The sequence below is a fragment of the Sus scrofa genome, chromosome 5 (genome assembly GCF_000003025.6).
Source record: "Sus scrofa isolate TJ Tabasco breed Duroc chromosome 5, Sscrofa11.1, whole genome shotgun sequence".
NCBI lineage: Eukaryota > Metazoa > Chordata > Mammalia > Artiodactyla > Suidae > Sus > Sus scrofa.
The window spans coordinates 9,307,134-9,324,350 of NC_010447.5; the positions used below are offsets into that span (position 1 = coordinate 9,307,134).

At 48.7% G+C, this 17,217-nt stretch overlaps 2 protein-coding genes across 12 annotated transcripts in view; one reads left to right on the forward strand and one right to left on the reverse strand.

Annotated features, from left to right (window-relative positions):
• GTPBP1 (GTP binding protein 1) overlaps positions 1–15,059 on the reverse strand; it is a 27,864-nt gene extending 12,805 nt beyond the window's left edge. The window contains exons 1-6 of one of the 9 annotated variants that reach the window (XR_002343894.1): positions 14,900–15,041; positions 12,574–12,741; positions 11,807–12,480; positions 9,030–9,141; positions 1,836–2,016; positions 913–1,261 (exon numbers count right to left, since the gene is read on the reverse strand). Coding sequence is in view for 8 of the 9 variants with exons in the window: in XM_013988196.2 (XP_013843650.2) it covers positions 913–1,261; positions 1,836–2,016; positions 9,030–9,141; positions 11,807–11,998 (834 nt within the window). In the remaining variant the exon portion in view is untranslated. Of the gene's footprint in view, positions 1–912; positions 1,262–1,835; positions 2,017–9,029; positions 9,142–11,806 lie in introns of all 9 variants that reach the window. The other 8 variants (XM_013988196.2, XM_021091481.1, XM_021091483.1 and 5 more) reach the window with 8 other exon arrangements.
• The window catches only part of JOSD1 (Josephin domain containing 1), a 14,744-nt gene continuing 12,325 nt past the window's right edge, over positions 14,799–17,217 (forward strand). Inside the window, exons 1-2 of one of the 3 annotated variants that reach the window (XM_013988199.2) lie at positions 14,799–15,210; positions 15,541–16,361. In XM_013988199.2, the coding sequence (XP_013843653.1) occupies positions 16,177–16,361 (185 nt within the window). In that variant the 5' untranslated portion in view covers positions 14,799–15,210; positions 15,541–16,176. The remainder of the gene's footprint in view (positions 15,211–15,540; positions 16,362–17,217) is intronic. The other 2 variants (XM_021091486.1, XM_021091485.1) reach the window with 2 other exon arrangements.

The following is a 17,217-nucleotide window of genomic DNA, read 5'->3' on the forward strand; positions in this document are numbered from 1 at the left end:
GTGTTTGTGGGGCAATTAGATCAAGTTTGCTCTGAACAGATGCTTGCATTTACTATAGTTTATTAATTCAGGCAGCTGGAGGAACTGGGAAACGGGGAAGGGCTTTGAGAAGGATCTGCCAAGGGAAAACTTGCTCACTTGTGCTTTCCGTGAAAGCTGCGAAGTTGTGACCAAGGCCAAGTTGCACAAGGCTGTGGGCCCCACAGACACCTACTCACTGGCGAGGAAGATCAAAGGGATCCAAATGCAAGCTTCGCAACATGATTCCACGCAGAAGCTTCTGCTCCCTTCCCTTTTCAGTTCATCTACATGTTGAGCTGCTTAAAAATCTATTCCCACCAGACTATAAGCTCTACGTGGGCTGAGGACGGCCTGGTCACTGCTCTATCTTCAAGCCTGGCACCGTGCCAGGCATACAGAAGCCTCCTGACGAGTAGCTGTGGGGCTGGCCTGACACTGGTTCCAGGCTTCAGAAGAGGTCACCTCTCAGGCCCCTCACTGGCTATCTGCATGGCCTCCTCTTCCCCAGGCCTCCCTATCTCTGAGGGTGCTACCTGGTATCGCCTCAAAGTAGCCCAACCCTGGGAGGAAACACTTCTGAAGGTAAGAACGCCCCAGGAGAACCCCTCCTCCATGCCTCTCCAAACACAAGAGAGGTCTGCAAATGGCACTGTGGTTTCTGCTTAGAGGATCTCTTCCTGGCCTAACCTAGGAGAAAGATCAAGATATACCCCTTGAGAAGACTGTGGAGCTCAGAAGACCGGGCACCCCAGCAAAACGCGTCATCCTTACCCAGTGTCAAAGTCCTAAATCAAAAGGCCCCATCTCAGAACAATTTCAAACACTTGCATCTAGCCACAGCCCAAGAGCCCCCCTGCTGAAGCCTCCCCTCCGCAGCCGTACTTCTCTCACCATGAGCATGCAGAAGTCAGGCAAGTGGCCCGTCATGCCAAAGACGGTGGTCTTCAGGTACTTCTCGTGGCCAGCCAAGTCGATGAAGGTAATCACCTTCGTGGACTTCTCACAGATCTTTGTCCACTCCAGGCTGCCACCATGGCTGTCTGGCTTGTTCACCACGTTGCCTTCACTGTCAAAGCCTAGAATGTCGTTGCCCACACTGCTGGTGCGACCAGATTCGATTTCATGTTTGTGGCGGAAGAGTTTCTGGCGGGCAAAGCCTCGGCCATTGTCCAGCTCCCCATGCGTCAGGACCCCCAGAAGTGTGCTTTTGCCGGCATCCACGTTGCCCACTACTGCTACCCTGTAGGTACACAAACCCATACATTTGTGCGAGAGCTGGTGGGTGAGTGAAGTGAACCCCAGCAACTGGATGTGTTAGGACAGGCTCACCCCCGAGCCTCTCCAGCTCACCGCTCCTTCTATTCACTGGGAGTGTGCACACTGGGAATGTTCCTGGAGCTGTATCCAGGGAGTTATTCAGGAGGAATTGAGCTCCCACAATGACTTTCTCCCTAAACGTCCACTAGCTTCCCCAAAGTTGCCAGACAGGAGCCCGAGAGCCGAGAGTGGCATAAACGCTCTCCTTCATCACCTTGGTTTCTAGCCTCCAGGCCGTGGGAAAGCAAATGCCCCCAACAAAATAGCACAGGATGTCCGGCTGGCCTCTCTCCTACTCTTCCCAAATGGAAACACTTAGGGATGAGGAAGTGCAGAAATAGAGAATGGAGCTACTGATGTCTGTGGAAGTGAAAAAGGTGAAGCTGACACGCTATTAATAATATGGTGTTGAAGGCTCAATCACCATTCTCTGTGAAGCCCCAGACCCCAAGGTCATGCTGCAAGAGACCCCTGAACTGTTTTGAGGCCCCCCTCACCTGACTTCCAGGAAGTCATTGTCTCCTACTCGTTTCCGGACCAGGTAATCACGCACGCGGCCCCCAGCTTCTTGCCGTTCCCGCAGGAGGATGACATCAGCCTCTATCTGCTCCGCCATGCTCTTCACTGTGGCGTAGGAGGCTTCCATGTCAGCTTCGCTCAGCCCGTACTCGGTCCCGTCTGGTGATAAGAGCCCAGATGTCAGTCTGCCAACATGCCATCCAGTTAACCACCCCAACCGAGGTCCCACCATGGGCACTGGAGTAGAACATGGCTCTCTGGAACTGATACTTCAAAAACTGCAGCACATGTAGTGTCAGTAAATAATATAGTTTCCCCGTTAGCAGAGCTACTGATTAATTCACTCACTGAGACTCTCCTAGGTTTTAGGCCAAGTCTCATGCTGGGTACTGGGCATACAGTTCCCCTTAGTGAACTCACAGCCCAGAGAGAGAGAAAGACAGGAAATTAACTGCAATATAGCTTGAGTGCTGTACTACAGAACTGCACAAAGAGAACATAAAGCGTGAGCAACGAGCATTGCCTGGGGAAGCTGAGGACAGCTTTGCAGGGCGCTGACTCCAAGCTGGGTCTCTAAGCATGAAAACTGGGCCAGCAAAGGAAGGAGGAAAGGCATTTTAAGCAGTGGGGCAAAGCATGGAGCATGGCAGCTCATGGCGCATTCAGGGACCAGTAAGCAGCTCAGTGTGTTGGGGAGCCGGATGTCAAGTGGCAGGAGACCACACCAGAGGAGACGGACATCATGCAGCGGCAAGACACATGTGTACCAGGGTGGGAAGTCTTGGGGGTTACACAGAGGAGTAACCTGACCAGAACGCTGTGGGGGAGAGAGATCTTTTGGGCAGCAACACAAAGTGTGCACCAGAAAGCAAGAGACCAGAAGTGGCGAGCCCATTTAGGAAGTAATTCTAATAATCTAGGCAAGAGATAATGAGGACAGGAGACAAAGGAAAATGGGGAGAGAATTCAAGAATGATTTTAGGGACAGACTTTTAACTGAGGTGGCTCAAGTGAAATGTCCAGCAAGTAGCTGGAAAAGAATGAGTCCGAGCTTAGGATGAGGGAGGACAGACCAATCAACCAATAATGTCTTGAGTGCCTACCGCACGACAATCCTGGTCAGATGCTTTCCACATGGTGTCCTATTTAATTCCCACAGTAACTCCCTCAGCTTGTCCTCCAGGCTGTCTGAGTGCACCCCTGCTCCTTCCCTGGGCTCACCCCCAAAGCACACAGCACCTTCTGTCACCCCCTCCACGTCTCCCCTTACAAACAAGCTCAAGTCATTCCTAAACGATGAAAGGGAGACCTGACCCCTCTCCCCTTGCCCTTGCCTATCTGCTGAGCTACTGTCTTCTCAAAGCATATCCAGGGTAACTGACACTTGTTGACTGTATTTCCTCAACACCTCTCACTAACCTGATGACTCCAAGAAAGCCTGGTTTTCAAGTCTTCTATGGCCTTCTATCTACTCATCCAATGCCCTTTCCTTGACCCCTGCAGAGTCGACACTGTTGGCCACTGACCCTTTGTTTCTTGAAGCACTTCCCCCTGACCCAGCTTGCCTATAACCAGACTTCTTCTGATTCACCTCCCTGCCCTCTGGTTCCTCCTTCTGTCTCCTCCGCTGGCTCTTCCTGCTCCTGTCCCCAAATGCCAGTCTTTATCAGTAGTCAGTCAGTGGCCCTCTTCTCTATCCTTGAAATATCCCCACTGGCCATCTCATTCTATGGCTTCAACTGTCATTTTGAAAACTACAAAAACAGTCAAATCTAGCCCTCTTCCCAAAGCCCCATCTACTCCCTTGTTAAACAACAGCGCTAAAACTAACGCCATTAATAAAGCATTTTATTCCTTACTACAACCCCATGAGTTGGGCATTACTGTTCCCATTTAACAGTGGGGTAAACAGAACCCAGAGAAGCCTCAGAGCTGGTGGGAGGCAGGCAACCCGTGAGTTGATTCTAAACCTAGAGCCTCTTCCTCTGGCCAGGCCTCCTCAGTGCCAGATCAGCTTCTCCTCCTGCCTTCCCTATTTCTGCTGACAACTCCTCCTTCCAGTCACCCAAATTTAACACTTACCACTCTAGTCCTGTTGCTTCTAGCTTTGTATCTTTTTTGTCTTTTCAGGGCCGCACCCGAGGGATGTGGAGATTCCCAGGCTAGGGGTCTAATCAGAGCTGTTGCTGCAGGTCTACGCCACAGCAACAGCAACGCCAGATCCAAGCTGCGTCTGCGACCTACACCACAGCTAATGGCAACGCCAGATCCTTTATCCACTGAGCAAGGCCAGGGGTCGAACTCGCAACCTCGTTGTTCCTAGTCGGATTATGTTTCCACTGTGCCACGCCAGGAACTCCTAGCTTTATATCTTGCCCCCTTCCTTGTCCCTGCTCTCCTTTTTGCCAATCCAATGCCATCAGCCTGATTCGGGCCCTTATTCTACCTGAACTGCCACAAGAGAGTCCTAACTGGTCTGAGCAAATCCAGTATCTATTTCCTCCAACCCTTCCTGCATAGATGCACAAGCTCAAGTTCCTAAGCAAAGCACAGCTCTGACGCTGTCACTTCAGAGGCAAAGCCTTTGAGGGCCCAGCAGTGTTCAGTTCCAGCTCCTTAGAGGCTTCCAACATTTATTCCACCCCTCCTCCATTCTTCTCTTCTAAGTTTTGTTCCTGTGCAGGTGGCCCAGTCACCATTCTCCCATGTTCTCTGCACTTTTCCAGATCTATACCTTTGCTCATGTGTTTTCTAGAAAGTTAATCAGCATATCTCCACTTGTCAAGATTCTGCTCAAACGGCTCCCTTATGAAATTCACCATGAAATGGTGTTTTGAATGCCTGTCCTCCCCTACTCTACATAAGCATCTTGAGGACAAGGAAGGCCCACATCTCAGACATTCCTGGATGCTCCATCAGGGGTGCCTTTCTTATACCAAGTCCTCAAATTTTTTTTTTTTTTTTTTTTTTTTTTTTTTTGTCTTTTCTTGAGCCGCTCCCTTGGCATATGGAGGTTCCCAGGCTAGGGGTCTAATCAGAGCTGTAGTCACCAGCCTACTCCAGAGCCACAGCAACGCAGGATCCGAGCTGCATCTGCGACCCACACCACAGCTCACGTCAACGCTGGATCCTTAACCCACTGAGCAAGGCCAGGGATCGAACCTGCAACTTCATGGTTCCTAGTCAGATTTGCTGACCACTGCACCATGATGGGAACTCCCCTTCAAATGTTTGTAAAATGCAAAACAAATGAACAAAGAGGGAGCAGTTGGCTTGAGGAGTTTCTAAATGAATGGCCAACGGAGCGCTACAAATCTGAGTTAGAGGAAGACTTGTTGGACGTGTTTCTAAGAGCAGGCCCGCTAGCCCTGCCATTCTTGCCAAATTATTATTATTATTTTGCCTTTTTTGCCATTTCTTAGGCCGCTCCTGCAGACATATGGAGGTTCCCAGGCTAGGGGTCTAATCGGAGCTATAGCCACTGGCCTACGCCAGAGCCACAGCAACACAGGATCCGAGCCCCGTCTGTGACCTACACCACAGCTCACGGCAACGCTGGATCCTTAACCCAATGAGCAAGGCCAGGGATCGAACCCGCAACCTCATGGTTCCTAGTCGGATTTGTTAACCACCGAGACACGACGGGAACTCCCATTCTTGCCAAATTCTATCCAACCTTTCCTGCTTCTGGTACAGTGAAAAGCAATGCTTTCAGGACCTGTCTCACCCTAGGGGACAATCACCAGTATCACCTTATCCATTTAGAGCTCCCCGAAAATGCCTCAGTCACATTACCCTTCTCCAGCACACCCCTGAACCCCTCACTCTGCAGGAGTGGAAACAAAGGGCTCATAATTAGCCATGCAGGAACCTAATCAGACTTCAGTCATGCCCCCCGACTTACCTTTCCTATATGTATTCTCCTGCTCAATGTGCTGTGAGGTCTCCCCAAACTTTAGGACAGAAGTCTAGACGCTTTGGTGTGGCATTCAAGACTCTCAGATCTGGGCCCTGACTACCTGTCCAGTCTCCCCTCCTGACACTTCCAACCTCATACACTACATCCCCACTTTACTGAATCATGTCTGATCCACCAAATACTCCACAATTGCCAGCGCCTCCATGCCTTTGTGCACGTGGCTTTCTCTGCTCACTTACTACTGCCTCCGTTTACCTGGAAAACTCCTACTCATCCTTTAGAATTCATTCAAGAGTTCATTCCGGAGGCACCTCCTCCTTTGGAAAGGGCTTTTAAGCCATTTCTGACCCTCCCACAAAAACATTCTTCCCATGTTCTCTGAACTTTTTATACTTTACCCGGTTCTCAGAAAATCATGATTTAATATTTGAGGAATGAACAAAGTTCTTTTTGAAATAAATCTTGTGGTAGGAGTTCCTGTTGTGGCTCAGCGGTAGAGAACCCAATTAGTATCCATGAGGAGGCGGGTTCTGATCCCTGGCCTCACTCAGTGGGTTAAGAATCAGATGTTGCCATGAGCTGTGGTGTAGGTTGCAGAAACAGCTCGGATTCTGTCGGCACAGTCCGGCAACTGTAGTGCCAATTTGACCCCTAGCCTGGGAACCTGCATACCCCACAAATGTGGCCCTAAAAAGCAGAGAAAAAAAAAAAAGGAATCTCATGGTGAGTCGACTACATACTGGAACCTTTAAAAAACTACCAGTGCAATTACTAATACTAGCTAACATTTATACAGTGCTTACTATATGCCAAGTGTTAATCTTCACCATGACACCAGGGGCTAAATTCTATTATTATCTCCATTTTAAGACAAAGAAAAGAACCAGTAGGCAAACTCAGACCTGACAGGTTCCAGACCCTGAACTAACTACTAGGTCACACTGCCTCCTTTTAAAATATCAACCTTAATTTAAGAATGTATATTTAAAGAGCATATTCCTCCGCTCTGCTTAGAATTTTTTAAAAGTATAATTTATCTACACAAAACTTCTCTGAGGTGGGGGTGCAGGTATCGTTAGCTCCATCTTACAGATGAAGAACGTGCTAAAGACAGGGGAAGCGCCAAGCACACACAGGAAGTAAGTGATGATGCTGCTCCCTGGGGGCCTTGCATCTGGTTTAGTCCTCTCTTTGATGTTCAACTTGTTTAGCTGGTTACAATCTCTTTCTACCTCTTCAGAATTCCTGCAGGAAGGAGTCACTATAAATCTAATTGCATCTGACTGGTAGAGCAAAGACAATGCTTGGGTGTGTAAAATATGTGTTAATTAACATCTGACATCTTCTTAAGCTTTGTCCTGGGAGGGTTAATTAGCTGTGAGCCATCAGGTTATGGTAACAGTCCACATTAAAGAATAAGGGGAGAGAAGGGGCTTTAAGAATCTGGGTCTTCAAAGAACAGTCCCAACACTTGTTAAAACTGATCTATATGTAGTCTCTTCAATTCTACAAACCTGAAGTGACCTTTGAGTGGTTCATCCAATTACAACAAGCTAAATGTGCACAAAAGCTTTCAAAAGGCTACCAATGATCCCCTAGTCACCAAATGGAATGGATTTTTCTGAATCTGACTCCATATTGCAACACTTGATAATGCTGGCCAGTTCCCTCTCTTTCCTGTTTTTGTTTTCTGCTTTATTTTTTTTAGGGCCACAGGTGGGTCATATGGAAGTTCCCAGGCTAAGGGTCGAGTGGGAGCTGCAGCTGCTGGCCTACACCACAGCCACAGCCATACCATATCTAAACCACGTCTGCAACCTACACCACAGCTCAGGGCAATGCTGGATCCTTAACCCACTGAGTGAGGCCAGGGATCGAACCTGCGTCCTCATGGATACTGGTTGGGTTTGTTTCCACTGAACCACAACGGGAACTCCTTCCTCTCATTCTTGACATGCAACCTCTTGGGTTGCTTATCTCTCTGACCATGCCTTCTTTAAAGTGATAAGACCTGAAACTGGGTAGGTGACAGTGAAGATGGAAAGGAAAGGACAGACATGAGAAACATTTCAAAGGAAGACAGAGCAGTATTTGGAGATCAAACCCTTCTTTCCTGTGTCACTCCTGTAGCATTTCCAGATATTGTTTTCTACTGAGGTTAACTGTGTATACGCTATCTTTCCTTCTGGGGACAGAGACTAGATTTTAAGTATCCAAAAGTGCTTTGCAACAGTATCAAGACTTCAGAAGATACTTAATAGATATGTGCCAAATACAGTTAAAGACCAATTTTGAGATTTCCTCTATTTTAAACAGGATTGCAAAAGAATTATTACCTGCCTTTACAAAACCTACATTTACAAAAGAGAATTGTTCCTTTAATGATGCATCCCTACTCAGACTTCCTGCAAAGACGAAGAGACAAGTTCTGGTACAGGCTAAATTCATAATTGCTAAACAAGCCCAGCTGCCATTTCAGCAAAAATATGTCATAACGAAGACGAGGGTAAGCAGGCTTCATACTGAGAGTATAAACTAAGAATGACCACAGGAAAAAAGCTGAAAATATAATCAGGGATTCTGTCACGTAGGCTGCCTTCCTCAAAAAGAATGAGCCCCATTACAATGGAATAAGGGTTTGAGACCTATAGCACGTCCCTTCCAGAATGGCAACAAGCCTACATGTCTGATGGGATTTCACGGGGAGAAAAGAGGACTTCCATTGTCACAGCTATCGCTACTGAGTGGTCAGTGTGGTCCAGGGCAAGATGGCCTTGCTGTAGAGAGGAGTTTCTGGGTGTCCTTTTCTTACTGACATCAAGAAGATGAGAGAGGTTCTCTGCCAAGCAGGGAATAAGAGGCAATGGGGCCTGTAAACTGGGACTGGAGGGAAAGACCTAGAGCTGCTTAGGGAAGGCTTAATTCTAGACCTAACCGTGACTTACTCTATCACCTCGGACAAGAAGTTCCCTTGCTTTGTGCTTCATCTCCCCTCACACAAATGGAGAGTACTGAAGGTAGAAAAGAAGCATCTGTAAAACCTCTTGGAAAGTGAATCTTTAAAGTCAAGCATATTATGACCACTAAGGTGGGAATGAACATCACTTTGTACTTCGATGTCCTCCCAAACAGTTCTGCAGACACTAAAGATCACTGCAACTGAGATATATGAACAGGAAATGTTGATAAAAGAGGGAAAATGTGCTCTAAATCATTTTTTTTTTAAATAAAGTGAAAGGAAAACTATGCTCACCTGATCCCTGCCCAATGACATATATGGTCTCTCCGCATCCCTCGTCCATCCTCTCCCACATTTGCCGAAGCAGGCTGTCATACTGCTCTGATGTAGGGCTCACTAGAACCAGCTAGAAGAGAAACCAACAGCCTTAGGACCACATTTACTGAGCACCGCAGCTAAAGCAGATCAATAGCCTGACCAAAGACCCTGACAGAACCCCACAACACCCAGATCTAAAATAGGTACACAACCCTCTCATACCCTTCAGGCCTCTCCTCCTTAAATAGCTTTTGTGCCCAAGGCCTTATATGAGTTGAGTTATGTGAAGCGCTAAAATGAGTATGTTTGAACCACAACCCACAGAAAAGAGGGTGTGAGTAGCCTACCTCCTGTTGCTTAACAGGAGGGGCTGGACCCACAATGACTGAGAACCTGGCATTGTAGGTAGCAAGTAATGAGCAGTGCTTTACACCCACATGCCAAAGTTTTCTACCTGCACCTTGCAACTCATAGGACAGGGATCTCCTGTACTACAACCATGCCCTCCACCCAGGGTCAATGGTTCCTATAGTAACGAAAGAATTCTGTTCCATCCCACCTTGGCTATCTTGATTATTTAGGAATCAGCAGGAAAAACTGCTACAAGACTCATCTTTATCGATAAAACACCATTACCACTAAGATGGGTATTAGCACCATCACTGCAAATTTCTGCCAATAACATTAAGACATTAACCACTCATTTGAGGAGGCCACTTACAATCAGGCATGTCGGATTCCATTCTTTAACCACTTATGTGTGACCTTGGACAAAGAACTTAACCTCCAAGTCTCAAGTTTTTTAAATCTACAAATTGGAGGTAATACTACCTGCATCCTAAGACCGCTATAAAGACCAAACCAGATAACATGTAAAGCACCCAGTCTACAGCTCAGTTAAGTGGAAATTAAGAGTTTTCTTCATCCCATCATTCCAAGAAAAATCTTCTTGGATGAAACTAGCCACCATACTTCACTAATAGTTTCTCCTTTTGAAAGTTCTCAGAGCCTCATATTTAATTGTATAGAGACTATAGCTTATAACCTTTTCCTCAGGAACCAATCTATTCAGCCCATCTCTTTGCTCCCTTCACATCAGTTTTTCTTTACTTTTTTTCAGTTTTTCTTTTCAATATCAATATGCATCTACATATAGCTTCTCAACTTTAAAATTGTGAGAAGGACATCCCCAGCCATGTGATGAAGCACCACTTCCCTATCCTGGAACATCAAATAAATTGGTCAGGAAGTAAAGGTACCACTCTCTCTGCAATTCTGCTCTGCAATTTCCCACTGTTTTCAGGTTTCTTCAGCACCTTGACCATGAATTGACATCTAGCTCTTCTGCTCTTGAGCCAAGTGCATCTCTTACAATTTCCTGAGTTGACTCATCAGAGCTTATACTTTGAACCTGGGTCTTCCGCATAGTTTCCCATTGCCTCACACATCTCCCCTGACTGTCCTCTCTCTGAACGTGGACATCCTCATTATGGCATTAGAGGCACCAGACAGGACCACTGTGATTAAGGTGGAGTACTGGCTTCTTCGTGCTCAGAAGAGATGAGGGAGAGAGCAGTTAGTTGCACATAGTTCTCCTCAATTTGGACCAAGTTTCATGCAATTTTGCCACCACAGACTAAAAAGTCACAAATGCTCTCAAAACTCATTAAACATCTCTATTTTAAGTATCCAACAACAGGTAGGAAGTGGTACTGGTGTTCTGTTTTGCACCAGCTGCTACTTAATCTGCACAGGGAATTATCAGTTTATTCAGTTCACTTAAACATTTACTGAGTAGAATGAATCTGGCAGTAACAGTATGTTTCTTATATACATTTCTCATTTTTACAATCCATCTGTATTTAAAAGATGATGTAGCTGGAGAACTGAGAGGTTAAGAAACTTTGCCAAGGTCACAGTCTTTTTCCCCGGCAGGATAGGAAAGGGAACCCAGCCCCGGCCGACTCCCAAGTTTGACTCCCAAGTTGTCATTCGTTCCTTTAGCAATGTTAGGCACCTTCAAGTCCCAAATTATACTTACTTTTTTTTTTTTTTTAATACCCCCAATGTCAAGCAGAAGGTGAGCCCTTAAATCCTGCCCACCTTCTCAGGAACTCAGAAGACACAATTTAAAACGTCCTTCATTATTCCACTCGTACAAGATAAGGGTCCACTCCCAGGATGGCGTGATGATGGGTCATGACTATCTTTCACTTTTGTTTCGGGTGGATTTGTAAAGGAGACATTCTCCGGACATCTGTCTGCCAGACGGAGCGACTACCGAATGCTGTCAGCAAGAGATGCCGCTGCCTCCCTGCTCCCCGTCGGACGACCTGATCCTCCTGCGCCTCCGCTCGCCCTGCCCCAGCCACCTCCGACCCTCGGCTGCCGTGGAAAGTCCACAGAGAGGGCCACTCTCGAGGCGGCGGGGAGGCGGCACCGCGCGGGGACGGCGACTGCGCGGGTCACTGCCGGCGTCGGGCGCCCGCGTTCCACGTGGCGGAGCCGAGGGGTTGCGGTCTCGGCGGGAGCTGGACGGTGGGAGGCCAGGTGGGCGCCGCCGGGGCCGAAAAGGAGGGCGGAGGGCCGCCGGGGCCGCCCCTCTCCCGGAAGGCCGCCGCGCCTCCCGCACACACAGGTGGGCGGGTTCGGCCCCTCCCGCCCCCGCCGTCGCCCAGGAGACTGCTCGGCCCCGCCGCCCCGTCCCCTCAGCGCCCCGTCCCCTCAACGCCGGCGCCGGCGCCCGGGCCTACCTTGCTAGTGAGGTCTAGCTCCGGTTCGCCGTTGAGCGCCTCGCCGTCCTCGCTGCAGTCCGAGTCGAAGCCGCCGTGGAGCCGGGCAGCCGCCGCCGCGGCCTTGGCCGCCCCTGGAGAGCTAGGCTCGGGGGCGAACATAGAGGCCGGGACCGGCGAGTCCATCGGGGAGCGACTCCGCTCCGCCGCCATCTTTAATAACTTAGGCTAATTCGTAGTCGGCCTCCCCTCCCATCGCAGCTCATTTGCCTAATACATGCGAGACCCCGCCCCTAACCTTATCAGAATAATTTATGCGAAACTTCTTCAGCCAGTAGAGGATGAGACGTATCTCTAGCTAAGAAACAATCGACCGGGCCACTCAGCCACCAATCGCTGCAGCGCTTTCAAGTATCTAATGAATAATTAATGAGGCCCAAACCCCAACAACAAATGTCTGAGACGTCACGCGCTTTGATCGCAGCTTGGGAGGGGGCAGCATCGTGTCCACGCTACCTACCTGGAGCATTCCCGCCAATGGGAGTACAGCACAGTACGACTGACAGAGCAGCCATCCAATGAGAAGAGAAACACACACAACGTTTGCCCTCACCGCCCATCACTCTCCAGGTTTCCAGTGGCGGTACTCAGCTTCCAAATCTTGCTGGCAAAACAGTCGAGGGCGGAGAGCCTGCCTATGATAGACAGGAGAAAGGCCCAATCCAGTCGTTCGATGAGTCCCGCGCCTCGGGCCACCGCCCACGGAGATAGTAAACTGAGCAAGGCACCTCCCACTCAATTCCGTGACTCGAGGCAGCTTGTGAAGGCTGATATTCGACATCCTGGCAATCTCCAGGAAATTTTAATAGTAGGATCGATGCCTGGAATACTATAGCAGCCCGAGCGAGGCAATCAATTAAACGCTGACCTTAGGGAGAATTCTCCATTCACTGACTCTGCGGAGAGAGCAATTACACGACCAAAATGAGGAAGCCAGCTCAAATAGAAGCCAAAAGCACCTGACCACATTTGAGAACTGTAAGGCCAAGATCTAGCATCTGTTAAGGTAATTTCCTATGGATGATTCTTCCAGTGCCGTCAGCTGTGGAAAACCCCAATTCAAACCACTATCAAAACAAGTTTTAGCGTCTTGGAATTCCTGTTTCAAAAGACCGAAAAGCTTGATGAAATTAGGTACTAGTCAAACTCTAATAACGCTGGCCATGGCTACTTGTCCCAGACAGCAAGCAAGACCTTCAGTTTTCAAGCATCCAATTGAGGGTTAAGAGGCAACCTCTTCTTGTTCCTGTGTGCAACTACAATCAAATCTTATCTGTACAAACACAGCTGGGAATCTGGGACAGAAGTCATCCAACTCCAAAGGTCTTGATAATAGTTCAATTTTCTGGCGAAATTGCTCACCACTATTCTACATATGTCTCCATGAAAGAGATAAAAATATTAAAATCTCAATGTGGCAGAAGAGCCAAATATCATGGCATTATAATCTAGAATAATGTTGATATTTAGCATCTTACCTACTGGCTCTTCCAGAAAGAATTCAAGTTCGGGATATGTTTACACGTGATGATAGACTAAAAAAAAAAATGCCTTTCTCACTTGAGGGCTTTGCCCAGAAAAAAAATATTCTCAGTGAAGGTGCTTTTGAATTGAACAGAGATCCGAAGTCACATTTTAGAGAGGGAATTCCTTACCATCTTTACATCCTCTTTCTGAAGACAGGTAAAAACCAAGGTTCAAATCCTACTAGTTGTGTGACCTCAGGCAAGTTAAACTACTTAAAGCAATGTTTGCAAGCCTCAATTACAAATCTCAAGCAAATATAACTGTAAACCTTAGGTGGCTTACACATTGTAAAAATTTAAGGTAATTCGAAAGTTGTTTGGACCAGGGCTCAGGACTCCCAACCTCGTGGTAGGCACTCAAGCCAAGGGTGTTAAGTGATAATTTCGTGCTGAGTAATGGTGTTAAAAAGAGGCCCAAAATTAAGCCCCACCAAGATTTAACACTTAAACCTAATTGCATTTTCAGCCTCTACCAGGAGTAGAAACTTAAACAATCAGTCTCTAATTTCCTGAACAACACTATTGGGGTAATCGGCCTGATAAGACCCCTTGCCTTTCTAAAAGGGAATATGACCTACCGCGATACAATCCACTTTCTTCTGTCTATTAAAAATCTCCTATTTCGTACTGCTTCTCGGATTGCCTTTCTATTTACTAGATAGGATGCTGCCTGATTTATAAATTGTTTAATAAAGCCAACTAGATTTTCAGTTGAATTTTGAAATCTAGCCAACTAGATTTTCAATTGTCTTTTAACAGTGTTGAGTCGTGTTGAAGTAGGGTTAAAGAAATGACTGAATTGTTAAGTGTGACCTTTTCTTTTATTGTTTTTCCAACTTCCTGAACAAAAATCCAAAAGGAGAGCAACTACAGTGGATGATGAATATTCGCCGATGCCTTCCACATGTCTTTGGGTTAAAAAAAAAAAAAAAAAAAATCCATGCAGGACTGAGTTCATCTTCCTGACACACACAATGCACTTAGGCCCTGAGAAAAGAGGAAAGCTCTATGGCCGCCACGGTGAGACCAGAGCAGAAGGTGAGAGGACAGTGGTCAGTGAGTAAGACGCCGAAATATGACACCAAGGAGCTGAAACGACTCTCTAGTCCACTAGAAACGTGACTCCCGAAGAGGCACTTACCCAGAGAGCTCCTGGAAAGTGAAGGCGGTCGGGCCCACTAAACCAAGAGAATTTGCGCCCGACCGCGTCAACAAGGTACTTTGAAATCACCTGGGGGAACGACGTGCTAGACAAGCATAAAACGGTCAGTGCAGGAGCAGCTAGCCCAGGTTCACGAAAGCACTGGGCCCAAGAAGCCTAGTCAGGGAGAGGGGAGGGGTGAGGAGAACCTTGACGTGCAGCCGCTGGCCCGGTCACCGCCCCGGAACGGAGCCGACGCCCGAGGGAGAGAAGGGGAGGGAAAAGGAGGCGAGGGGCGGGACAGACATCGGGGCGGGACTCCCGCCGGCCGCACGGCCTGCCCAGTCCCGGAAGGAACAGAGCCAAGGAACCGGGCATCAGCCCTACCTGCAGCGAGCCGACGTCGCTGCCCCTGCCGCTGCCACAACCGCTGCTGGGCTCCCAATCTCGCACCCCTAGGGTGGCCAACGCTGCCCGCTCCCACCAAACACCTGGCGGCCACAGCTCCAAAGCCCGCGCCGCTGACGTCAGGCTGACGTCAGACGTGACGCTGCGGCGGGGCGGGAGCAGGGACGGCGAAGGAGGGCGTTTCCGGAGCACGCGCCGGGCGGGGGCCGCTGACGTCGGGCTCAGGTGCGCGCGCCCGCCCGCACGCGGCCCAGGTGGTGGCCCGCAGCTCCAGGTGGCGGCCTGCAGCGGTGAGGGGGGCAACCGGCAGTGCGTTCTCAAGCTGTCCGGGTGGCGCGGGGGACCGGGCTAGGGCCGGGGCTAGGGGACCGGTGGGAAGGCGCCTCGGCTTGCACTCACGTGATGGGCGGGGAGGTTGGGGTGGGGGCGGCGAGCTGGGTGGGCCCGGGCCCCCAGGGCGAGGCGTATTGTCTGGCCCCACCCCTCGCGGGCCTGCCAGTCGCTGCGCAGGACCTTCCCTAGGGCTGGGACCAGACTCGCCGCGCCGCTTACCCGCGCCACCCGGTCCCCCGCGGCGGCCGGCCGGACTGCCGGAGCTGACAGGAGTTGTCTCCTCGTAGGGCTGCGCCGAGAGGGCGAGAATCCGCACTTGCCGGGGGAGCTGCGCCCGCCTCGGCCCCTTGGGGCCCCACCGCGCCCGAGGGGATGGAGAACCTCCCCCGAGACCCCAGCACGGCCCGCGATCCCACTCTGGCCGGCCCTCGCTAGCTGCTCGAAATCTGCGTTTTATCCACCACCTAGGCCTTGTCTCCTGAGTCAGTGGCGTTGTGGTTCGAAAGAAATGGAAGAAAAGGAGCGATGTGACCGATTCCGTTCGGTCCTCCTGCCTTGAGGCCTGGTTGGCATTTGCAGAAAGGAAAATACAGCAAGAAAATTGTAGGGTTTTTGGAGGGGGTGGAAGAGGAAGGTAGAAGAGGGGAAACAAGGACTTAGGTTTTATATGAATTTCTAAAACTTCTGCACTTTGACAGCGGTGGCGAAATACACTAAACCTTACCTTTCTATTGAGAAGAGAGAGAGGGAAATTATTTTTCCTTTTGATTCCAACCTTTTCTCTCCGTGACAAGGCATAAATCATGGACACCAGAAACTAAGGTGGACCTCAGGAATTCTGAAAAGACTGAGAAGCTTATATTCCTCCTCAGGAGGGAAGGGTAGGGTGTTTTTAGCCCTCTCTGGAACTTAAAACAAAAAACATGAGTTGCGTGCCATGGAAAGGAGACAAGGCCAAATCTGAATCATTGGAGCTGCCCCAGGCAGCACCCCCACAAATCTACCATGAGAAACAGCGCAGGGAGCTTTGTGCTCTGCATGCCCTCAATAACGTCTTCCAGGACAGCAATGCCTTCACCCGGGAAACGCTGCAAGAGATTTTCCAGAGGTAGGGGACCCTTTCTTTCTGGCATCTTTATACCTTTTTATTTTATTTATTTATTTATTTTTGCTGTTTCCGAATTTCTGTTTGTGGGGTAATGTCTCTGCTGCATAAACCTTCAAACCAACAGGCATTATTAGGTAGCTGTTGTTAGCAGGTATAAGGGTCACAGGAATGGGAAAGAGACTCATTACCATATATATTGAGCACTTACCATGGGCTAGGCCCAGTGCTGAGAGCCTCAGTTGTTATTGCAAGGGATCCTCTCTACAGTCTGTTGGAATGTGTTGTTTCCATTTAACGCACAAAGACGGAGCTCAGAGTAGTTCAGTCATTTGCCCAAGGTAACATAACAAGAGATGGAGCCAAGCTTGAATTCAGGTGTGTTGTTGCTGTGCTTTTGATCACTATGCTATTAATGCTTCTCAAGTCATGCCTCTAAACTTAATAGAGTTTAGAGTCTAGAAGGAGGACAATATACATACACCTGTCACCAGAGTTGGAATATTGAGGGGTCCGTAAGAAAGTATACACAATGCTCAGCTTCCCTATGAGGCCACATGCTGTCCTTGCTGCTTTTCATACAGTTTTGTGTAGTCCTTCTAATAGTCAATTTACTGTCTCTATTTTACTGATAAACAGAAAGAAAGGTCAGGTAATTTGTCCAAATAGCTTCTAAGTAGCAAAGCTGTGTTTTGAAGCTGACTCTAGGTTCTCACCCCTTTCTACTTCATTCTTGATGGCCTTTCTTAGCCACTTTGCCAAATGTTCCTGGGCAGGTTGATGGAAGTTCAGCTCTTTTCTCTCAGCTTTGATGTTCTAAAATTCTTCTATCAAAGGGTTTGAGAAATGGTTCTGCAGT